The sequence below is a fragment of the Vipera ursinii genome (genome assembly GCF_947247035.1).
Source record: "Vipera ursinii genome assembly, chromosome: 5".
Taxonomy (NCBI): domain Eukaryota; kingdom Metazoa; phylum Chordata; class Lepidosauria; order Squamata; family Viperidae; genus Vipera; species Vipera ursinii.
The window spans coordinates 168,390-192,264 of NC_139518.1; the positions used below are offsets into that span (position 1 = coordinate 168,390).

The following is a 23,875-nucleotide window of genomic DNA, read 5'->3' on the forward strand; positions in this document are numbered from 1 at the left end:
TGTGTGTCCGTCCCCGCAGAAACAGAAGGTTACACATGATTTTCCCTTGTCTGCAAAGGGATCTCTGACCCGATCCTTCCCACTCAGTGGCATAGGAATCCACTAAACTGCCTGCAAAGAACAGCCTGGGAGGGGGGAGGGGAACGCTGCTTAACTGCTCTCATAGCTGAAAGAGCTCACACACACACACACAAACACAAACACAATCTGCTTTCTTTAGACCCCCTAGGTGGGCTCTTGTCCCATCTGCCCTTTCAGGAGAAAAGGACCCGCCTTCTAGGCAGGGAAGGTCCTCCACTGATGCGGAAGGCCTGAGCAAGGTGGGCAGTGAGTCACACTCGATTCTACCACCTTTTTGCCGTGGTCCTTAAGTGAATTACAGTCATTAAACATGTGCAGTTTACCCCACTGACCTTTCCTGTCAGTGGGGAAGGTGGCAAAGGGCAGCCACCCAGGGATAACCACCCTGCTGGTTGCCAAGGGGCCGCAGAGAAGCCGCCAACAGTCGCTAAGTCTGAAGACCAGCTGCAAATCTCTTTTTCCAGCGCCCTTCAGTAAGCAGATGGTCCTAAGCACAGGGCTACCTGCATTTGTAGACATAGTCAAACTTACACCCTAAACAGACCCACCTTATTGTCCCATTCCTCAGAGGCTGGCTTGGGGGTGCCCCACTCGCACTCCCCCATGTTCCTTTGCAAGTGGCCGGAACCACGCTTCCAAAGAGGGCACGGAGAATCTTCCCTCTCAAGGAAAACATGAAATTGCCAAAGTGAAATATGTCCAGGATGAATGAATGCACAAATAAATTCCAATGGCCCACTAACTCGAAAAATACATTATGTGTTATATTCTAGGGCATAAAATGGCACAGCAATGATACACAAAAATATACAGCCAAAGCAAAAGAATCATAAACACAGAACTAACAGATGCTCAGTAAATATGAGGCAAAGACGTAATAGAGGAAGACGCCAAGGAATTCTGGGACAAATTGGCACCCGGTCCAGAAAGGAGGCAGCGCTGCCAATATGGCAATCAGGAGGGAGAAACGTAGAATCCCCTGGAGATCCGAGTGGGATCAACCCCCCCCCAAGTGCAGAAAGAGGCGGAGGGGGCTTTGCAGAGTCTTCCTTTGCAAGCTACAGAGGCTCCAAGGAACCGGAAGGCAACTGTGCCCGCAGCATCGCCTGCCCGACTCGCCAGTTCAGAATCTTCTAGGAGCCAGGAAGAGATGGAGAAGGGCCCCTCGGTCTACCTTTAGTGTCAGAAAATTAAGGAGAAGACATCTGCCACTGCAATGAGTGGAGAACATATAGTCATCGTACAAAATCACTGTAAACAAGAAATTTAGTGGGTTGTGAAAAAAGAATCTGAGGAGTTACAGAGAGAGACTGGCCACCAAGCCACTAGGCCAATTCCTTCAGGCGGCAAAGTTTTTGCACAAAATAGGGCTGTGCATACCAAACAGGCTCCAGAAAAGGGGTGCAGAAGATCAGAACCCCAAGACAAGACACAGAATGGAGGGAGATCAAGAGACTTTCTGGGCTCCAAAGAGCTCACACCTGGCCCCCCTTGCCCGGGATGGAGGCTTTTTTCAGCATCACCCAGAGGAGGAAGAGTCACAGGCCATGGACAGCGAAGAACAATCCTCCCCCCCTCCCCATGGCTAACAGGAGGGGTGGACAGCTGGAAGTCTCAATTCATCCCCCCCTTGAAATTTCCATCCCTTCGCTCTTAAATAGCATTTAGCAGCTGTGGATAGCTAGGAGAGGCGTTGTGTTACTGTAACCAGACTTAAAAGTCCCCCAAAATAATGCACCTTATTTTGATTGTGCATCTTTTTATGCACGTATCCGCATACAGAAAAGGGACGTGCCTTGAACCTTACGATGTCAAAAGGGACGTGAACAGTAAGAGAACTATGCTGTAATCAGAGAAATTGGAAATATGAAAAATGTATTTTTGGTAGGCGTATAAGAATTTGCCTTATCAGCAAGAGAACATTGTGGGGAATGTTGTCAAGTTTGGGATGGCCTGGCAATTTGTCAGAAGTTAATCCCTACCAGAAGCATTTCATGGTATTCCAGAGGATTCAGCCCCAAGGGCAGCCTATTCTTGCCAGAATATCAGAAACACAGAAATGGGGGGGGGGGAGAAACCCCACAGACAACTGATGGCAGAGAAAGGCCTAGTGGTCCATCGAGTCTGCGCTTAAGGTTCTTTTTTTAAAATTTTGTCAGATGATGGACACGTGCTTCTCCCAAGCAGCTGGAAAGACGGTTCCTGACGACTGATCCGCTACTTCCAATGGAAGTTGGTTCTAAGCTTCCAGCATCCTGCGAAGTCTTACTTCCTAATGTGACTTCTGTCAGTTTGAAAGAGCCTCCAGTTCCAAGGATTCCTCGCCAGAACACCGAGGACCGCCCCCATCCCCATCTCCCTCTTCCTGAGCTTTAAGTAACAATAACTTCCTTGCGTCCCTGCTCAAAGGCTGGCTGAAGAAAAACCGTTAACTTTGCCAAAAAGAACAAAATTTACACTATTCTGCTGTGGGTTTCCGTGTTTTCAGTGGGAGAAAGTTTTTCCATCCTCTCTGTCCATAACAATTAAAGCAAACGAAGTTTGTAGAATTCAGCTTGGGCTTGAGGAAAATGCTTTCCTATCGCTAACCATGATCCGTGCCAGCGCACAAGGAAACTGTTCAAAAGCTCATTTAAATCACGCACAGGTAGGCAGGTGGGTGGACTGGCATTTCTCCCCAAACGTGCAGTGGTGAAAGGGCACATCCCAAAGAACCATCCTTTGGTTCTCCTAGTTCAGGGGTCGGCAACCTCGGCTCTTTTATGACTCGTGGACTTCAACTCCCAGAATTCCTGAGCCAGCTGGCTCAGGAATTCTAGGAGTTGAAGTCCACGAGTCATAAAAGAGCCGAGGTTGCCGACCCCTGTCCTAGTCCAACAAAAGAAATCCAATGAGGACTGGCTACATTTCTCTCAATGGGCATTTCAAAACCGTCGGGCCTCCCCACTGCTCCTCCATGCGCACACTAGTCCTGCCCAAGGCCAGGCCGCTGGCAGTTCAGCGCGGTGGGGCGTTTGGAGGCAGAAGGCAGCATCCAAAGGCAGGACGAAGAAGCCAAATGAATATATCCCACCACCCGGGCCCTTTTGGGGGAGCCTGGCTGTGGGGGTCTCCTCTCTGGTGGCCAACCAAAGGAGGGTTTCTTTGGAAGTGGGGGCACAGCAAGGGCCTCTCTGCCCTCAGAAGTGACTGCTGCTGGCTAGCCATGTATTTCGTATTTCAGCGGGGCGGGTGATTTCCTCTGCTCCCCCCCCATCTCCTTCCCCTCCCCCAGACCAATGCAAGGACTCTTAATAGAACCCCGCCCCCCAGTCCGTGTGCCCACTATGACAGAGTAACCCAAAGCAGGGGGCATTTCTGGCAGAGCTCAAGCTGCCTTACCAGCAGCCCCATCCCGAGCACCCCTTCTTCCAAGGGGCACCCCCAGCCCAGAGCTTCCAATCCGATACATCTTTTTTTACACCACGGCTGTTTGGGGAAAGTATAACTTAGGTGCAATTTGCAAAGGTGATTCTGGAGTAGATGCTGATCGTTACTCTAAGGCTTGTTTGCAAGTGTTGCACAGCAAAGCGAAGTGCTGAGCTACCCGGACAGAGGCAGGCAAGGCAAAATAGGCCCTTCTCCGAGAGGCCCATTTGCCATCCCCAGGAGGCGCTCCTCTCCCAAGGAGGCCGGAGTTGCACCCACCTGGGTGTCGGCGGTCCGGCTACCGGGCGAGGTCTCCGACGTCGGGCCGGCGCTGGGCGGGCGGGGGACGTCCCAGGCGCTCCCGGGCTGGGCAGCTTCAGCCGGCTTCGGAGGAGGCTCCGCACTCTGGGGGCTCTCCAGGAGGGCCGCCTCGTAGAACTCCTGGATGTCTGGAGGGCAGGAAGGGGCGCCGGCTGCTCGGGAGGAACTCTCCCCGCCCCCGCCCGGCCTTCCTCCGGGGCCTCTCCTGCCCCCCCCGGCCCTTCCGCGCAGGGAGGACGCCGCTCCCGGGGACCCGCCACGCCACCGCCTCCCGGGGCGCCGGGGAAGGGGGCTGCGGCCGGGGAGGGCCGGGGGAACACACCGACGCGGGCCCCGCGCCCTCCGCCTGGCAAGGGGGCTTCGGCGGCGGGAGGGAGGGAAGGAGGGGGGGAGGGAGGGGGGGGTCCCGCGAGCCGCTTCTCCTCCTCCTCCCCCCGCCCGGGGCCCCCGCCTACCGAGCAGGGCCTGGAAGAGGCTGCTGCGGAAGATGCCGATGACCCGCTCCACCGAGCTGCGCAGCTGCCGGTCCTCCCGCGGGCTCAGCTTGGCGCGGTAGTCCTCCAGGAGCCGCAGGGCGCGCTGCGTGTCTGCGGGCCGGGGAGGGGGGGGGAGAGGACCGTCGGAACCGAGCCTTTCCTCCCCCCCCCGCCGCCCTCTGCACGCGCCCAGAGGCACGGCGCAGCCCCCCCCGGCCCCTAACCCTAACCCCCGGGCCCACCTTGCCTCCTGACCGGCATGGCGAGCGCCGCTCCCGCCGCCTCCCCTCCCGGGCTCCCCCCCCCGCGGCTGTTCCGGCGACCCTCCTGGCTGCGGGCGGGCGGGCGGGCGGCGCCGGGAGCCCGAAACTTTTCAGGCAAGATGGCGGCGCAGGCGGGCGCCTGGCCACGCCTCCCGGCCGCCCGCCAATCCCCGCCGGACGGCCCGCCCCCTACCTACCCGGCGGGGCGGGCCAGGTGAGCGCCAGGCCTCGGCTCCGCCCAGAAAGTTTCGGGCAGAGCCCGCGCGCGGTGTCCGCCCATTGGTTAACCGCCGCCGCCTGGGCCCGCCCCCGCCCCGCCCACCGCGGTCTTGAGCGGAGCGCGCCCGCTCGCCTCGCCCCCCCCCCGCGGGTGCGCCCGGGGGTCCCGTCCGAGGGGCAGCCCCGCCCGCGCGGAGCTCGACCCCCCCCTCCGCTCCTTCCCCCCGCCCGCGAGGGGTCTCGGCTGCCCCTGCCCCGCGCCCACCACCACCCGGGAGCCCCCGGCGCCCGAGGGGGGGGAGGCGGGCGCCCGCTTGGAGGGCCCTGGGAGCGGGGGGTGGTGGGAGGGGAAGGGTCTTTTCCTGCAGAGGTTTCATGGTCCAAAGCGGGGCGTGCGGGGGGGGCCCGGGGGGAGCAGAGCCGCAGACGGAGCCCGCTGCCCTCGGGCCTGCCGGCGCTTTCCAGCCCGGCGCCCCTGCTCTGCCTTTGGGTAACGGGGAGCCCGGCGTGGGCCCCGCGCTTTCCAGGCCCGGTTGGAGCCCCGTAGCGAAAGGCAAGGGGGACCGAGGCGGGGCAGGGGACGCGTGAAAGGCTGGCCCCGAAGAGGCTCGGTCCAAGCCGCAGAAACTCGTCGAGCGAGTTGGCGGTTTTAGATGGACTTTCCTCTGCAGCCCCGGTAAATAAATAGAGCTGCCTCGTTTCCCCCCCCCCCCCCCCCGCTGTGGAAATGTTTGCTCAGATGTTTTGGCACTTTGATGCTGCCCCATTTGCCTGAATAGGAAGCAAGGGAAAGCTCTGCGGCTGTAGCCCCAGGGGAGGGGGGGGTCTTCTGGAAGGGGCAAATGTCTGTGCCCCACCAGAGCAGTCATCCATACACCATCTGGTTGGCCTTTTCCACATGATCAGTCAGATATCCAAGGCAGGGTAGAAATCACAGGCTGGCAGGGCCAGCAGCCTTCGCTATTAAGACAGGGCGGGGGGGGGGGGAGCTGTGAGCGCTGATTCCCAGGCTCTGCTCCCTGCAGAAGAAGCGGGCTCAGTCAGGGCCCAGAGACCGAAGGCTACCTAAGGGCGCAGGAGGAATCCGGGAGCAGCTTTTCCAACTAACACATTTCACAAAGGGATAATTTCTCATGCATCTGATGTATTAAGCTGCGGCTCACAAAAGTTTATGGCTTTTAATGAAATTTGCCAATTGGAAGAGCTGCTACCAGGTTCCTGAGTTGCTGCCACTGTGGACTAATGTGGCTCTTCTAAATTTGCAAAGAACCGTGACTGCTGTTGGAGGCATCTCCCAGGAGGAAACCACCGCAAGGACAAGGTGCCCCAGCCCCACCAACCTCCTCGGGCCATGGGGGAGGGGGGGAGAACCTGCACGGCTCCTCTTGCAGCCAGGCATCTGGAGGTGGCATCGCTGCCCCTGAGTTTTCCCACAGTGCTGTGTTGTATTCTTCAGAGACAGCCAATGTTTTTTTTACGATTTTATCTTTTTAATAAAGTTTAATTTTATGCATCACATGAAAGAGCTTTACCTCCAGCCACACACCTTGCCTAAATGCCTCTGCAAACTCAGGGTGGCCTTCCTGCCAAGGTCCAGGCTGAGCCCAGTGGTTTCCCTGCTGGGAGGGGTATCTGGGAGGGATGGACGGGGCGAAGAGGGGCTTCGTGGCTGGCCGGAGAAGTGGCTCCCCATTCCGAGGGAACCAGCCGTTCAGGAGTAGTGGAGATGAAGACAGAATGCAAGAATCCCCCCCAAACAAAAACTGAGGCTGGCGGCATCTGTGGGGAAAAAGAGCTATGCTGGGTGAGGGGAAAAGGAGGAGGGGGCTCATGAAGGGGGCTGAGGAGTGGGGGAGCACTGCAAGCTACAGAAATGCACCTGGGGGAATTGTCAGGGCTGAGGTTTAGGGCATGGGGGGAGGGGTGGGGGGAATCCTTTGGCTAGGATTGACTATCATAACATCACCTGAAGGAGGGGGGAGGGGAGCTCCCCCATCCCGTTGAAGATGTGCAAACAGCCAATCTCAAGCTCCTAGTCCCCACCTTTCCTTAAGCCCCATATGTGCTGCTCCCTGTTGCCTTGAAGGGGAATTCCTCCTGGGCAGTGGCAGAGGCGGTGGCTGTGTTGGGTACTTGCTGGCACTCAACACGCTCCTTCCCTCTTGCCACCTTGCATTTTTCCCACCGCAAAAGATTTGGCCCTTTGGGGCTGAGGATGAACGAGAGAGAAATGCTGCGTTTCAAGGAGCAGCCGCAGAGGGAGGGGAGTTAAGGGGGCAACACTCCCAGGGCTCAGGCTGCTGGTGCTGGAGGCTGCAGGCTGATGGAGGGGGGAGGCAGCTCCTGGCCCTGTTGCACTGGCCATCCAGGGAACGGGAGGGCAGGGAGGACCTTCTGGCCACCTCCGGGGGTGGGGTGGGGGGGGTGGAGACAGCACATCCCAGCCGTGATGGGCTTGCTGGCATCTCACAAAGCCCGATTCATCTGGCGGTGTCTGCAGGGCTTGGAGGCCCCAAGCTCCGCCACGTGGGCCCCGCAGGCACCAGGAACAATCAGCTTTTGTGTGGGAGCCCCCCCCCGTCTGCCTGGGATGTGGAGATGCCCCGTCCAGCCTTTGCCCTGTCGCGGCAGGCCTTTCTCGAAACAGCAGCCGGTTGGCTCCTCCCAGCTGCAGCCAAGGAGCACCCCAGAGTCCCTAGAGCGTAGCAATCCAGCCCCAAGGGTGCACCAGACCAAGGCAGCCACAGTCTCCAAGGCACAGGAGCCTCTTTGCTGCCTGTGGAGAAAGCTCACTGCAAGCCATCCCCCCCTCTTCCTCCGGTAGGAAAAGCCTGGCTGCCTCGTGCGGGGAGGGGCGGGGAGGCACCTGCAAGGTGCAGAAAGCAGCAGCCCCCCTCTCCAAGGAGCCCCCATCTTTCTCCCATTAAACATCCAGAAGCGCCCCCCCCCCCCGGAATGAATCTCCTGATCATGACACGCAAAGGAAAAATGGGAAAGAAAACTTCCATTCAGACTTTACCAACCCGCCCCCCCCCCAGGTTGCCTGCCTGCCTCCCCCTCTCCGGGCAGCCGAGGTGGATGAAAGGGGGGCTCTGCTGCTGCTCATCCTGTGGGTGAACAGAGGAAGATCGGAGCTTTTGCTGGGATCCACCACGTTCATTTCAGAAGCATTTGGATGAACTAAGGCGACCTCTGGATCCGTTACCCGGGAGGACTAGGGGCAACCAGATCAGGAACGTGAGCTATGGCCAGAGTTTGCCGGGCACTCAGTGGATCACTCAGGAAATGCCCTAGCATTGTCTGGAACCAGCCCAGATCCTGAGATACTTCAGAGAGACTGTTCTGACAAACCCCTTCCCCCTCACAGTAATCGGCCTTCTCTGAAGTGGACAGGTGGAGCAGAGAGCGAGTGAGGAGGGGGAGTCAGCATCAATTCAGCAGCCCCCTCCAGAGGGGAAAATTCTCCCTTGGGCTCCACAGGCCAGCCAGCGGGGGGCATATCTTAGCCTGGAGGGTGGGGGTCACAAAGGGCAGGCACTGTGACAGAGAAGGCTCTCCTGGAGTTGTCTGACCGAGGGGATCCCTAGTAGAAGCCTCTCTGCTGGCACAAGCAGGACAGGCATGTCCTAGCGCAAGGGGGTGCTCAAACTGCCGGCCTGCAGGACACGTCACGATGAAACTGCGCCCACCCCATGGCCGGCAATGGGGGAAAAGTTCCGAGGCGTCGCGGGTTTGACATGTCTGTCCTAGCGGGACGAAGTGGTGCATCAGCTAGCCTGGACCTATGTGCCACTGAGGGCTCTAAAGGTCAGAAGCAAGCCCTCTGGAGCTGCGCTCCGAAGCAGACAGGCAGCCAACGAGGTTGGCAGAGCCGGGGTATGACAGGAGCCGTCCTGGTGGCCCCAGAGACGGCTCTCGCTGCAGCCTCCCTTCTGCAACAGCGAAGCTTCCGAATGAATTTCAAGGGTAGGCCCACATAGAGCGCATTGCAGTAGTCCAGATGAGAGATGACCAGGGCTTGAGTACCAGAGCCTTGGTGGCGCAGTGGGCTAATGCCTCCTTAAGTAACACCAGCTGCCTGCAATTAGTGCAGGTTCGCATCCCACCAGGCTCAAGGTTGACTCAGCCTTCCGTCCTTCCGAGGTGGGTAAAATGAGGACCCAGATTGTTGGGGGCAATTAAGCTGACTTTGTAATAATGCCGCTTGGGTGTGTGTGTGAAAGCCCTAATAAGCAGGCATATACATAGAATGAAGGCTACTGCTAAGCTTGTAAGCCGCCCTGAGTCTTCAGAGAAGGGCGGGATATAAATGGAATTAAAATAAAACAAATAAATAAAATGAACTGAGTACAGAAAGTCATGATCCAGGAAAGGCTGTAGCTGGTGCACAAACTTTGTAATTTTATTAAAAGTTTAAGAAGGAAAATAAAAAACTAATATAAACTAATATAAAATGAGAAAAAGAAGAAACCAGAGAGAAAGCTAAGCACGCAAGAAAGGGGGGAGAAAGTAAAAGAAAAATAGAAAAAAGGGTACGAAGAAATGGCTTTCCATCTTCTTTACAGCAGTTAATGTACAATCTTAAATTTACTTGTTATTCTAAATGCCACTCATCCTCTTAGCTCTGCCTAGAGCAGGGGTGGGCAACCTTGGCTCTTTTATGACTTGTGGACTTCAACTCCCAGAATTCCTGAATCAGCACGGCTGGCTCAGGAATTCTGGATACTGAAGTCCACAAGTCATAAAAGAGCCAAGGTTGCCTAGAGCAAAAATCAGAATTCAGAGGGATCCGGGTGTGGGGTCAGACACCCCCCCGCCCGCGGGTCCACCCCCAATTTACTACAACCCTGGAAACATGCACATCACAAGACGCATTTTCACAATTAACCCTTTTTCTGGGGTTTCACAATCCAGCAGAGCATAAAGGAAAAGCTAGGATTTGCGCCGAGTGAAACCAGTCTAAGGGAGATTAACATTAGTCTGTCTTAGCCTGTCCACTGAGCGCAGATGCCGGGTCTTTTCCTGCTTAGGCATCATGTGTGAACTCAGCCAGTATGCAATATTGCCAGGCATTGGCAAGCAGCTTGTTACCCCAAAGAACAGGGGAGAAAAAACACAAGACTGGGGCGCAACCCAGAGTTGTAGCCTGGCTAGGAAGTGACCTTTCCCAAAGCAGCTGGAATCCCTTGCACCTTCAGTCAGGGGCGTCTTCCCCACACAGCTGGAAAGAGAGAAGCCATTCCAGGGGGGTGGGGGGTGGAGGCAGGGCAATCCTGCACCCAGAAAGGCCACCCCCCAGGCTTCATCCTTCAGCCACACCACCCTGACTCACCAGCTCAGGCAAGTATTTTACCATCAAGCTGGGGGTCAGCAGGTGGGAACAGCACACGGGGGTCAACGGCACGGGAGGGCACCACCACTGCCGCCTCTGTCCTTATCAGAAGACAACCAGAAAGCGAAGGGGGTACAGACACAGCTGGGACCCCTAAGCTGCAGTACCCCTGCCTCGCTTCCCTCCCCTCCCCTCCTGCCACACAGAGCGGCTCAATCCTGGGGGAGGGGGTCTGCTCAGCATGCAGCTGCAGGCCCATGGGGGGGGCAGGGGGGGTGGGGGGTCAGTCTCCCATTGTCCAAGAACCCCTTGGGGGCCCCACCGAGACAGTTCATTTGGCCCAGGGCAGTGCCATAGCCTCTTCCCCCCACACACACTGCAGTGAGCCAGGGGGAGAAGCCCACCACCCACCCATGGCCAGCATCCCCCCCTCTTCAGGCAGGGAGAGAATTCTCAAGCCGCTCTTTCCTGCAGACCCTTTTCCTAGAGAAGAGGCAGGAAAGGAGCTTTCACCCCTGAAAAGGCAGAGGGACCTCGGATCTCCCCCTCTCCCCTGCGCTCTTTCTCACCCCCACCCCCACCTCTGGTGGGGCAGAGACCCTTGGGGAGCGCGGAGCTTGCAGCTGAGGGAAGGACCTGTGTGTGTGTGGGGGGAGGACAGCCATTCCCTGCAGAGGTTGCAACTCCAAGAAGTGCTGGCTGCGAGGGGGGCAGTGAGGGGAGGGGACGGATTCCCGCCTGCTCTGCTGAAAGACCTCCAAGCTCATTCAATTTCAGGACGAGGCTCTTAATTAGACCAAAATGCTTGTGCGTGTTTTATTCCAGAAAGGGCCTGGGCAGCTCCACCACAGGTTAGCCTGGAAGGGGCAGGGGTCTCCTTTTCCTCCTGGCCCCCACAGGCCCATCTATCGCCCTCCTCACAGGCCGTGGAGCAATGCAATATTAAAATGCAGCATAACGCATAAACGGGGTCACATAATTGGGGGCCAAATGAATGTTTTCATGGGCTTCTGAGGCTGCACAGTCTCTTTTTTGGGGGAGGGGGGAATCTTCCAGAGAGGGAGGGGCACAGACAAAAAGCTAAGGAAAATCTATGCCCTTTCGTGGGTGTGCGAGGTGGGGGGGGTGTTGCCCCGAGAAAGTGCTGTAGTGGGGAGAGAAAAGCCCACCTCAGCTCTTGGGTCTGCTGTACGAAAGCCCCCCACCCTGGCCGGCCCGTTACTAGGACAGAGACTGGCCCAAGATGGTCCTCTGGGTCCTGGTGCCCGGCCACCTTCCTGCTTAGTCTCCTGGGCAGGAGGGCAGGGCCGACCCCGGGGGGGGGGGAGGAGGAGGAGGGCACCTCTTGCCCTCCCCTCCCTCTCAGCGGCCAGAAGCGCCTGGTCTCTGGTCAATGAAAAAGGCCAATGATTCAGGCAGGTTTGTCACATGGTTTAATGTTCATCGAAAGAGAAGACATCCGATCACAGCCCCTCCCGCTTGCTAGTTGGAGGTGATGCTCCCCCGTCCCCCTTCACTGCCGGCCACAGGCCTGGGCCCCCACGAGGCACCCCTCCCCTGGCGACAGACGAGGGGTGCCAGATCTCTGCCGGGTCTTCCCGACACAACACCGCCGGCCAGGGATTAACAGCCACGAGTCACACAGACTTCACGGGTTAGGATTGGGGGGCAGGCACCCTGCTTGGCCTGATCTGCTGGGGGGGGGGGAGGATTTTAAGTGCCAGGAGAAAAATGACCTTCACGGTCAAGACGGAGTGATCCATGGTGGCTCCCGGGCTGTGGGTGGCTCATGCCGCTGGGGCAGGTGGAAGGCGGCCTCCCTCCTGCCCTGCGATTCCCCCCCACCCATCGGCACCGGGACCTTAGTGCAAAGAACTCAGCCTGGAGCCTGATCAGCAGCCCCTGACTAAGGCCAGGCTGCCCCGCCCCCCTGCAGGAGGGACTCTGTGCACTGGCAGAACCCCCCAGGGGGGTGGAGCCCACGGACACAGCTCCTCTGGCGGCAGAGGGACACGGCAGCGCTTGGTCCGTGGCAGCCTTGAAAAGGAGTGTGCAAAGGCAGGGGTAGACAAGTGGCCCCTGGCTGCTGCGATTACCCCCTCCCATCCCCAATCAACCAAGGCCAGCTGCCTCCCAGCAAGGATGAGCCCCAGGCTGTCCGGGACTGGGTGGGCAGCCTTTCTCAAGGAGGGGAGGAGGTGATCAAATTCCCCTAATGCAAGCCAGGCAAAGAAGGGAATACTTGAAATAAATCATCTGGGTCCCTCTGAAAGACACGAGGTCCTCCTGCCTACCAGACACACCATGCAAGGGGTTAAATTACGTCCCAACGTTTAAATTAATAACAGGCCTAAAATACAGACTTTAAAACCAAATAACCCAGCGGCTGCCGGAGAATCGTACACCTTAACCTTTAGCGCGAGCGTCCCTCGCCGGTCCGGCTCCCGCAGGACCCCTCCCCACCCCTCAGTAGATGTAGAGGCGGTCGGAAATGGCTGCGGGCATGTGGGTCATGACCTGCATGCGCAGCCACCAGTAGTAGTCCATGGGGTGGTAGCGGGTGTAGGGTGTGGTGGAGGTGAGAGCGTGGCCGATGCTCTCCACGACCGGCGAAGTGTCGGAGGAGCCGCTGCTGCAGTACGACTCCATCTTGGCGATCTGCTCGTCGAAGTACTTCCGCCCGTAGTCGCGGCGCACGATCTCCGGCAGCTCGTCCCACATCTTGTCGGCGATGGCCTGGATGCGCTCGGGGCTGTAAAGGCTGGTGCCGGCGATGAAGTTGCCCGGCTCCACGATGCAGACCTTCACGTCGTGCGGACGCATCTCGTAGCGCAGGCAGTCGGAGAAGGCCTCCACCCCAAACTTGGTGATGCAGTAAGGGGAGCGGGCAGGGTTGGCCATCCGGCCCATCATGCTGCTGATGTTGACCACGCGGCCTGCCGGGGGGAGGGGCAAAGGCGCCGTGAAGGGAGCGGCCCCCCACAGAGATCCCGCAATTGCAAGCCACCTCTGGAAGTGGCCACCCAGCCAGGCTCAGAGGATGCGGCCCTGCCGGGGCGAAGGAGGGACCCCCCCACCAGCCCTCCTTCTGCGACCGTCACCCCTCCCACCGGGAGGAGCTCCACCACCCTCTGGCTGCGCTGGGGCTCTGCGCCCACCTGTCCAGGGAGGGACTCTGCTTACCTTTGGCTCTCCGTATCAGGGGCAGGAAGGCCTTGGTGGTCCGGATGGTGCCCCAGAGATTCACTTCGGCCACTTCTTTGTAGGTGTCCATGCTGGTGAATTCCACCTCCCCAAAGGTGGAAATCCCAGCATTGTTGACCAGTCCCCAGAGACCTGAGAGGAGGCAAACGAAGCAATCGTCTTAGCCATCTCTGCCAGTAATTCTATCTGGGAAGAGGATTTCCACTTCTAGGAAGGCCAAAGGTCAGTAACCCTAACCTTAGTTGAAAACTCCAGAGGCCCAACAAATGACCGCTGCTCTCTCTCTCTCTCTCTCTCTCTCTCTCCCTCTCTTTTTCTGAAAAGAAGACACTTCTGCCCACTCTTCAATCTTTCATTTTTTAGGGAAGGGTCCTCCAGTTCTCCAGAACAGCTGCTGGAGCCTGGGGTGACATGGATTATCTGGGTCCCCTGGTTCAGATCCAGGGGCTCCTATGATGGAGGAGGAGGAAGAGGAGGAGATCTGAGGAAGCATCAGGCTGCTGGTTCCTCCAAAGGATTCGTGGCTCCCAACCCAGCAGCAGGCGGAGACCGGAGCCACCCCAGCAGCAGCAGCTCTCCTGTGGCTCCTTCCCAGACCAGTCTTGCCGTGGCTGGGACAACCTCCAGGACTAGCAGAACCTGCAACTGGTGCAAAACACAGCCGCTTGCATGCCGATTGGGGAGGAAAAACTGGCTTAGCAGGATGACGCCTACAGGCGCTGCACTGACTGCTCGGAAAAGGTTTCTGCTACTGCAAGGATACTTCCAAAACAGACTCCTCCGAACAGAACGGCCTGTTCCGTACAGCGGGCTCAGGAGGGGAGCTGGGGTTATTCCGGCCTCGGAGGCGAGGGAGGCGGGGGCCGGAGGCCATCCTGCCCTCTGGAATACACTTCCCCGATAATCAGCGAGGGGAGGGGGCTGTCTCGTCCTGCCTGGGTCCCAGATGAGGATGCTGTTGTCTGGCCACACCCACGAGGGCAAGCGGCTGCTTGAGAACAGGGAACGCGCCCCACACTCCCTGACGCCACCAAGGGACGCCCCAGGGACACCCAGAGCTACAGAGATTGCCTCCTCCAGTAATCCCAAAGACCCTCAGAATCCTCCACCGCTCCCCCAGGGGAACAAGGGGGGGGAGGGAGTCCAGACTGAGGGGATGTTGGCCAAAGCTGCCGTAACAGGAAAACATTCTGGGCTCCTGACCCAAAACATTTGGATCATGAGGACCTGTCTGGGTTCAAGGCCACCCATATCTTCCATTTGGTGCACCCCTTAGTTCAGAGACAAGCCTACTTCCCACCCTCTTTTGTGAGTCAGGAGCAGCAGCTGCATGGGCCACACGTCTCGCTCTGGCCCTCAGGGTGTCGGGCTGCTCTAAGACAATCCTGTGCAAAGATGGGGGGGGGGAGAGGTCAAAGGATGACCCATGGGGAAAAGGAGCAAAAGCCGGCCCAGACCTCGCGAAGCTACTCAGGAGCAGGGAGACCCCTCCCTAGGCGGCCTCCTGAACCGTCACCAAAGCCTTCGACCGGATGGAGGAAAACTAACGTTTTGGACTATGAAGCAGGAGAAGCTCCGGGTGCATCAAAAGCATCAAAGCTTCCTGCAGCTTCCTGGTTTATTTGCTGCCTTCCGTGGGGACTTTGCTGTCTTTTCCACGCTAGAAAATCACCGTGGGATCAAGGAGCCACAATACAACATTTGGCAACTCCCTAATCACTGATCTAGACACCCTCCCTGCCTGCCTGCCTGCCTGAGGCGTCTGCTGGAATGGAGGCGGCAAGCGCAGGGGCAGCTGCGCTCAAGCTGGGAGGACTCGGGCCAAGCGCTGGCCTCGCGTGGGGACGGGGACTGGCTCGGAGGGCAGGGAAACGGCTCTTCCCTCCCTTGTGCGATTCCTGCCCCAGCCCCGTGCCCTTTCTCTTTCACCTCCAGTCTCCGGATCCTTCAGGCTGCTGGTCACGTAGTCCACGGCACGCCCCACCTCCTCGCTGTCACAGACGTTGAGCTGGACGGTCCTCATTCGGTCACTCTTCATGTTGTCCAGTTCCTTTGAGCCCCCCCGGCCTTGCTCCTGGTGAAAAGCGGCAGAAGCAGGGTGGGCCTCTGCTGCCCCACAACAGGAGACGTCCACCGCCCCGTGGGAGGGCGTCATGCAATCGCGAGGGGTCTGTCTCGCGCCAGCTTGCAACGCCCCGTCAACAGACACAGCAGCTCCGCACAAGGGGTCGCCCTGCCAATCCGGGCACTTTTCCCACCCGCTTTGGGCAAAGGGCTCAAAGTCATCGTTTCCCATGACTGGGAGATGCGTGTCTGGCCAGAGCGAATCGGGGTTTGGAGAATTTGCCACTCTGAAGTCTCACACACCACCGCAGCCATGGTGCTTCTCCCAAGGCCCATCGGGCGAATCCAGGGCTGGGTAGTTACAAACAGCAACCTTGGAGAACAGACACCCCTGCAAAAACCCGCAACCCCAGCTGAGAATATTTCAACCCTTTCCTAAGAGAAATTGCAAGGGGAATTGCACTTCCAGGCCATGGCCAGCAGGGGGAGCAAAGCCCTTTGCCCACCAGGGCAGGCTCTCCTCCTAAAGCCCTCCCCCCCTGCTCCCCACAGCCTTCAGAGTCAGCCCAGTGCAGACCTGCAGGTCCTTCGGGGAGGGGCAGACACAGCGGCTCTTCTCCAGCCCCCTTGCTGGAGAGCAAACGTCCAGGGCCGCCCCAAAAGGCTCAGTAGTCCAGTCTTGGTTCAGGGCAGGAGGAGCCGGGAGGATTGGGGCCCACCTCCAGCCTAGGGGAGACTGCACATTCTCGGGGCTGTCACTGCTGCCGCTGCTGTGTTACTACATGCAACTGAGTTCTGTGTCCTGGGCCCCTGGAATGAGGGCCCACAGGCCTTGACACCGTTTCCAAGAGGAGAGCCATTTTCCAAACTGCTCCACTGCTTTTTCTCAAAGGAAAAAGAAGCGGGGGGGGGGGCAGAGCGGCAGAGTCCTTCAGGCTGGCCTGAATGGAGCAGAATGTGGGGAACAGGGGTCCCTTGTGATCTGGATGGCAAACTTCTGTTGCAAAAGCTTCAATCTGCATTTGCTTTTTTTGCAATCAGATCCTCTGTGAGTTTCAATATTTGTGCATCCAGAGTGAAGAAAGCTGCACCTGTTGAACTTCACTCTCTTTCCCCTTGGCCCATTTCCACAAGCTATCAAGGCGATTTTGAATGCTATTTTAATTTCAGAGCCTATTAACTAACCATTCAATGCTACGTCCTCTGCAAATACAATAACCATTCTCTTTACCCAATAGGAATTATCGGAACGTGAATTGCCCACAGGGACTACTGCGTCGTAAGAAGCCAACACCCTTCCAAACACAGCTCAGAGACAAGAGCACACCGGCAGAGTTCTGCTTGAGGGGAGGGGGGGTCTTCAAGCTGGCTGGACTTCTGGCTTCTCTCGCCAGGAGAGGCGCTCTCCACGGCCCTCTGTAAGAAGCCGGTCTGTTGGTCGAGCCCCCACCCCAGGGCTCCTGCTGCTGCCCATCCATTTTCTGGGAGGATCCAGCCACGGTGGGCAGCAACCTCTGACCCTGGAGGACTTTTCTACCCTCCCCTTGTGTGCAAAGATCACTTCCTCCCGAGGGCTCGGTCAGCCATAAGGAAGACATCCCACCCAGCCGTCGGATGTCTCTGGGGGAGCCTCCACTTTGGACCTGGAGGACAGATTTGGGGAAGCCAGAGGCCACCCGGGTGATTTCTCTGGAGCAAGGCCTGCTGAACTCAACCAGCTTTCGGGTTTTCAGAGGGGCTCGGGAAGCAAAGCAGGTAGGGAGACGCCTGGAGCGAGGCCGGTGGGGGACGAGCAGCAAGGTCAGAGACGGCAGCACGATGGTGGTGATGGGAGCGGAAGAGCCCATTGTCCCCTGGGGCAGCGGCACAATCACAGCCAGCTGCACCATCTAGAGCACGGGTGTCAAACTCGCCGCGTCACATGTCATGACATATCGCGGGTCTTTTTGCATTGCCGGAGCTGGGGTGGGATGCAAGCGGCCTGCAGGCCGGCAGTTTGACACCCCTGATCTAGAGTGTTCCAAATCCTTCGGGGGGGGGGGGAAACAATGATATTAAACTGTGTCTGCAGTCATTCCATGGCCCCCTCTGGCCTTACCTTCAGCAGGCACCCAGCGTAGATGATGAAGCCTTTCTCGTGGAGGAATTTGGCCAAGGAGAAGCCGAAGCCCGAGTCGCAGCCCGTGATAAGGACAGGGCGCTGGCCGATCTGAAGGGGGTGCACAAGAGACAGTGCTGAAGGGCCCGGAGAAGAATCCCAAAGGGACATGGGACCCTCCGCCATGGAGCCACCCACCTGCCCCTCCTGAGGTTCAACAGGGCCAAAGACGTTCCCCTGCCCTCCGCCTCGGCCGGGCTCCCCAGGCCCTTCTCCCCAGGGCAGCCGCACGGACACTGGCCGGCCTTAGGTGCTTTGCGAACTGAGTGTTGCCCTGCCCGGCTGGGGAGGTCTCTAGGCCTCAACGTGGCCCTTGAGGAGGAGCAGCAGACAAGAGAGGGACGAGGCCTGCCTGTCTTCCAGAGGCAGCCCTGGCCCTGGGGCCCAACGCAGGGGCCCTGCAGAGACGAAGGCAGCCCGCCACGGGCACGTGGCCTCCCAAGTGAGGCTGTCCTCTCCTCCGCCCAGCTGGTGAATCCTCCCCTCTCACCTCTTCCACCTCAGTGGCGTAGCAGCGCTGGCTCCTCCAGCCGTGGGCCGTGGCCTGAGCCTCGGGAAGCAGGCTGAAAGAGAGAGGACACGGCTGCCATTGGGAACCACAGCCTGGTGCAGAAGAGACAGGCTGGGTCCGCTTGCTTCAGCCGAAATGGATCGGATCTCTGGGCCCCTCCTGCCCCGACTCTCCCAGAGTGTTTGCTAAGCCAGCATGGGCACCTCCGGGACCTCCGAGTTCAAACGTGGGTGCCTGGGCAAGCAGTGCAAGCCAGGCATGCCTCCTGACCTCTAACCAGCGGCCAGACCCTCCGGAGGGGCCGCGGCCCGTCTGCAGAACTCTTCCCTCCAAGCGACTGAAACACATCTGGCCTGCTGACCCCATGATTCACTGGCACGCCCAGGTGCTGCCTGGCTCTGGGGAGCATGCAAGGACCTCTCGGCCAAAGCCCCTGGCCCCTCGGCTAATGGCCACGCTCACCCCCCACCACGCAGCCACAAGAGCTGTGTTGACTTGTGGGCAGGACCCTCAAACAGCCAAACTGAGAGGACAGCTGGCCAGGCCTCCAAAGGTTGGGGGGCTCTTGAGAAGCAGCAAGAAGGTTCCGCCCCCGCCCCACCCATTCTGGGCAGGACCCTTCCTCTTTACGCACACGTCTGCAGAAACCCAGGAAAGGGAGGGTTTCACCTTTGCACCCGTGGCCTTCCTGTTTGGGGAATTCAGTCACACACACACACACCCAGAATCCTAACAGCTGCCCCAGGGATGGGGGCTCAAGTGAGCACAGCCCCCTTTGGCGTTATCTGGGGGGACTTTGGAACAAGGACATCTTTTCGGACTCTGTTCTGCAGCCCTGTTGGAGGCCAAGCAGCACTTAAGAGGTTCATCAAGGGGCCGATTCTGCTGGCTTGGACCCCCGCCCACCCCCACCCGGGTGGCTGCAGCAGCGGCAGCAGCAGCCTCTTCATCTTCCTCCTAAGCAAACCAGGGTGTGGTGGAGCATTCAGGGCCCCCAAGCGAACAGGTGGCCTCAACATACAACCACAATTAGGGCCAGAATTTCGGTTGCTAAGCAAGATATTTGTTAAATGAATCGTGTCAGGTTTTACAACATTCTTGCCACGGTTGTTAAGCATATGCTGCAGTTACTAAGTAAATCATGCGGTCATTAAGCAAACCTGGATCCCCCCCATTGGCTCTGCTTGTCGGACGCCACCTGGGACGGTCGCAGATGGCGATCGCTCGGCCCCGTGATGCGGCAACCCTCCTGAATACAGGCGGGGACCCGGACTCAGATCAGGCGATCACCGAGGACGGAGCGCCAGCCGTAAGTCAGAAGTCGCTTTTTCCCCCCGGTGCCGTCGACGCTCGACACGGTCGCTAAATGGTCGGTGGTCGGCCGTGGACTTTCTTTGGAGAAGACAGAAGCGGACCTCCAGCCCGGCGCCCTGCCCTCCGTACTTACCGCAGGCCAGCGGCCGCGACATCCTCGCAGTGCGGAGTCTTCAGGGCCAGCCGGGCAAGAGGCCGAGCGACGCGGGTGGCGGCCAAGAGGATCGCCATGGGGGGCGTCTCTGCTGCTCCGACTCTGCCAAAGAGGAGAGAGGCCGCTCTGTGCTACCTGCACCCCCTCCCACCTTTATGGCCGGGCTTGAGGGCGGGCCCCGCGGAGGCTCCCCCCACCAGAGCACGGGGGTCCGGCAACTCCCCTCCCTCACAGACGGCCAGATGCCTTTGCCCCGCCTACTCACCTTGGTTTGGCTTCCTGGCTGCCTTGGTGACCCCAGCAGCCTCCCCGGGAGACGGTCTGCTCTGAATTCAGGAAACAGGGCGACTCAGAGCCCAGCAGAGCCCAGCAGGGGGGGGGCGCTCCCTACCGCCTCTCTTCGCCCTCCGCATGCCAGGACGGCGGCTGGAGGGGGGGGTGAGGGAGCCCGGCCAGCCTCCCTGCTCCCTCGGAGGGGGTCACCGGCTGCTGCCCCCCCAGAAGGGCCGGGGCCCGTTCCCAGAGCTTCCCCCCTGCCAGGGAGGGCGAGAGGGGGGTGGGGGGAGGAGCAGAGCCCCTTCTGCAGGGGGAGGGGGGCCGGTCTTGGGGGAGGCCGGGAGGGGAGACCGGCGGGGGGCTTCGCCTACCGGCTGCCTGAGCGAAGGAGCCTCCTGGCCAGGGGAGCCTTCGGGGGGAGGCAGGCCGGGGCTGAGGTCGCGGGCGCTTCCGGCCCCTCCACGGCCCGAGCCGCGCGGAGAGGCCCGCCCGCCCCCAGCCCTCCCCGCGGCCCACCTCCCCTCCCCTCCCCTCCCCTCCCGGCTGCTTACCGCGCGCTCCGTCCGGCTGACCGCCGCGCGTCCCCTCCGGCCGGCCGAGGAAGTGACGTCACTGCCGCCCCGGCCACGCCCCCGCCCCGCCCCTCGCGCGCCATGTGGCCGCCGCCGCTCGCCGCCCTGCTCCCGCCGCTGCTGCTCCCGCTGCTCCTGCTGCTCCTGCTGGGCCGCCGCCGCCGCCGCCTGCCGGTGAGTGGCCGGTGAGGAGGAGGAGGAGGAGGAGGGGCGCCCCTGGGCGGGGGGAGGCGGGCGGGCGAGCCGGAGCCCCGACGGCGCGGTCCCAACCGCGGAACTCCGCCGGGAGAAGCAGCGCAGAGGCGCCTGGCTGGGTCTTTGGCGGCGGCGCGAAGGGGGCCCCGGGGCCGGGTGGGGCTGCCCCCTCCCCCGCCGGGCCTGAGCCCTCCCGGGGACCCCCGGCTTCCTTGAGGGAGGGGAGCGGGCGAACCGTCACGCACAGCCGGGAGACGTGGTTTTTTTTATTATTAAACTACCGTGCCCCCCCCATCGGGCAGAGGCGGCTTCCGGTGACGCGTCAATCAACCTTCAAACCTCCGCCCCCCCCCCCGGTATTGCATCGTTGCACGGGGCGGGGGCGTCTGGGGCTGCTGCCGGTCAAGGTGAGGCAGCTTGGCAAAGGGGGAGAGGATGCCTGCCTGGAGGGCCCCTCCCCAAGGAGCCCCAGGAGCGGAGGTTGCTTTTTCTCAAGGCCACCGGGGGTCTTGCTCCCCCCCCCCCCCGATCAGGAGGCTCTCCCGTTCTCACCCAAGTCCCCCCCCTTCTCAAAGCTTCCCCCCCCCGACCGTCTATTTGGTGGGGGCATTTTACAGGAGGGGCTGCTGCTGTGAAGGGCTGTGTGAGGGAAGGAGGGAGAGGAGGAGGCGTGGCCTGCAGTGCCCCCCCCCAGGCCGAGGCAGCTGGCTCTTGAGAGAGGAGACGGTCACTCGATAGTTCCCATCAGACACTGGCTCTCGGCCAGCTTCTCCCCATCCGGACTCCGACGGTCTCCAGGACTGGGGCCAAAGTCCTCGTGGAGCCCCGTCTTGCCAAGGTCGCGTCCTTACCGCACAGCGAGCGCCTGTCCTGGGCAGCGCCTGGGTCAGCTGAGGCAGCTTTGCATCCCAGGGTGGGGCCAGATGAACAAGTGCCAGGCGGACACCCAGCCGTGCCCCTTTCTCTGCCAAGCTGCTCTGTTTGTTTGCCACCGGCAGGAGAGGACGAGGAGTGATGGCTCTCCTCCCCAAGGTCCCTTCTGTGGCTCCTGAGAAGGGGAGACCCCCCCACCTGGCTGTACCTGGAGGACAATCACTGGGGGGGGCGTCCCTGCTGACTCACTCTTTCCCTTGCCTGCGCTCCTGGCTCTTGGCACACCACCTGCCTCCCCGCTTGACCTTGAGAGGCCGTGTGCCCGCTGAGCTTGCTCAGAGAACCTGCTTTTCAGCCTGAACACCGGTTGGGGCCGGACTAGCAAAAAAGCAAGCTGGCCAAGGCGGGAGCGTCAGTGCAGAGGCTTTGCTGAAGGGACAGGTGCCTGCAGTGCCCTCAGGTCAACTACATGCCCAGCCCCTGCTCCTTTTTAAGGAAGGGGGTTGAGGGGGGGTGGCGCTGCGACTCCGGACAATCCTGTAGGAAACGGATCATCTGGATCCCTTTCAGTCGGGTTTCGGGCCCAAATAAGGGACGGAGATGGCGCTGGTCACATTCACGGATGACCTCCGGTGTGAGCAGGTTGGAGGCTGTGCGTCCGCCCTTGCTCCTCCTCTTGGTCTCTCGGCAGCTGCTGAAAGCATCAGCCACACTATTCCTTTCTTCTCAACTTGGGGAGCTGTGTGTGTGTGCCTGTGTGCGTGTGTGTGTGTGCGCGCGCCACAATTCCGTGCTGGTCCACCTCATTTCTCCAAGGTCAGTCCCAATTGGCATTGATAGGCAGAGAGGGGTCCAGCCTACGGCCCCTTCTCTTTGGGGTGCCGCAGGGATCACCTCTTTCTCGCCCCCTTTTGAACCTCCTGCATGAAACCACGGGGTGAGATCATCCGTCACCGCAGGGTGAGTTACCCAGTTATCCCATCTCCATCCCAGGTGAGGTGACGTTCGTTCACGGTGCCCGGAGGCTGCGGGGGCCTGGCTGGAGAACAAGAGGCTTCAGCTGAACCCTAGTAGCACGGAGTGGCTGGACCCCTCTGGATCCAGGAGCTTTCCACCTTTGGTCTCGGGTGGGGGGTGGCACTACCTCCCAGACAGACCCGGTGTGTCACCTGGAGGTTGTCCTGGCCTCTCGGCTCCTGCTCGCAGAGCAGAGGGCAGCCGTGGCTGACCGGAAGCCCAAGCCTTTGCTGGATAGCACCTTGCGTCACTGTCCCTCCCGGCATCTCTCCGGATGGTTCATTTCTGACACATTGGGTGACGCCAGGAGAGGTGATTTTGGTCTAGTTTATTCATATACGGGCTGCCCAAGTCTATACAGTAAGAAAGAATTAAGACGTACCGCACTATAGAGAGAATACGAAAGAAGCCCGTGGAAGAACAGCCCCACAAGTCTCCCCCTTTGCGGGAAGAGTTATTGGAATGGGGTGCAGATCTCGGAGGGCAGCACTTCCAGAGAGAAGGCCGCTCCCTGGGGGGGGCAGGCAGGGGCGGCAGCAGCAGCTGACCCTGGTCCCCTGGGTCTTCTCTGGCCATTGGACCGTCTGCTCCTCTGAAGCAATCCGAGAGCAGCGCCGTCTGAAGCAGCTTTTGTGGCTGAGCAGATTTGCATTTTTCTGTGCCAAGGGTCAAATCCCCTGCCGGCCAGGGTGTTAAGAAATTCTTGGAGTCATAGCAGTGATGAATGAGATTCCTGGCAAGATCGGAGCGGAGGAGGTGATAAGTCCCAACTCCTTGTCCTGTCGTGTCCTTGGCCAAAGCTCTGGCAGGCTGGACCGTGGCCGTCTGGCGTGTGTTTACCTCGATTCCTCCTTGTAGGGCGGGGGGGGGGGAGTTTCCATGCTTCTCTCACAAGGCACAGCTGCGTCCCCTGCCTCCTGTTCACCCCACCCTCTCAGCCTCTTTCATTGGGGGGGGGAGCAGAAGCTCCTGCCGTCTTCGCTTCTTGGCTCCTGCCTGGTTTTCTTCTTCTGACCCTCGGCTGCTTCGTGGCTGGGCAGTCTTGGGCCTGATCCGTGCCACTCTGGCGTTCCTCCTTCTTCCCCTCCTGCAGGCCGAGGGGAAGGCGGTGCTGATCACAGGCTGTGACAAGGGCTTCGGCCACGCCTTGGCCAGGCACCTCCACGGGAGAGGGTTCACCGTCTTTGCCGGCTGTTTGCTCCTGGTGAGGAACCCTGGGCTGGCATCACCTGGGCGAGGCTTTCAGGTTTCCTCCAGGAGTCGGGTGGGGGAGGGAGGGGGACTCACCTCATGCCTCCTCCTCAGTTTTGGCCCTCTGCGGGAGGTGGGCAGGGAGGAAGGCAACAGTACAGCTCCCATCAGCCCCAACAGGGCTGGGCTTGCCCTCAGCGGACCTCCCCTTAATGGTTTTTCTCCCTGCCTGTCGGACAGGACCAA

General features: G+C 59.8%; 2 protein-coding genes across 20 annotated transcripts in view; both read right to left on the reverse strand.

Moving 5' to 3' along the window:
- Positions 1-4,671, reverse strand: part of DLG1 (discs large MAGUK scaffold protein 1) — a 75,293-nt gene extending 70,622 nt beyond the window's left edge. For 17 of the 19 annotated variants that reach the window (XR_014492673.1, XR_014492674.1, XM_083363887.1 and 14 more), the window contains exons 1-2: positions 4,529-4,671; positions 3,769-4,397 (exon numbers count right to left, since the gene is read on the reverse strand). Coding sequence is in view for 17 of the 19 variants with exons in the window: in XM_083363887.1 (XP_083220013.1) it covers positions 3,769-4,397; positions 4,529-4,547 (648 nt within the window). In the remaining 2 variants the exon portion in view is untranslated. The remainder of the gene's footprint in view (positions 1-3,768; positions 4,398-4,528) is intronic. The other 2 variants (XM_083363890.1, XM_083363889.1) reach the window with 1 other exon arrangement.
- Positions 4,672-9,149: 4,478 nt separating this feature from the next.
- On the reverse strand, positions 9,150-19,623 carry BDH1 (3-hydroxybutyrate dehydrogenase 1). Its single transcript, XM_083364024.1, has 6 exons — positions 19,485-19,623; positions 18,017-18,089; positions 17,467-17,577; positions 15,234-15,378; positions 13,284-13,436; positions 9,150-13,036 (listed from the first exon to the last, which is right to left on the reverse strand). Exons 1-6 carry the CDS (start codon positions 19,580-19,582, stop codon positions 12,567-12,569), a joined length of 1,050 nt encoding a protein of 349 aa, XP_083220150.1. The 5' UTR covers positions 19,583-19,623; the 3' UTR covers positions 9,150-12,566.
- Positions 19,624-23,875: the final 4,252 nt, after the last annotated feature.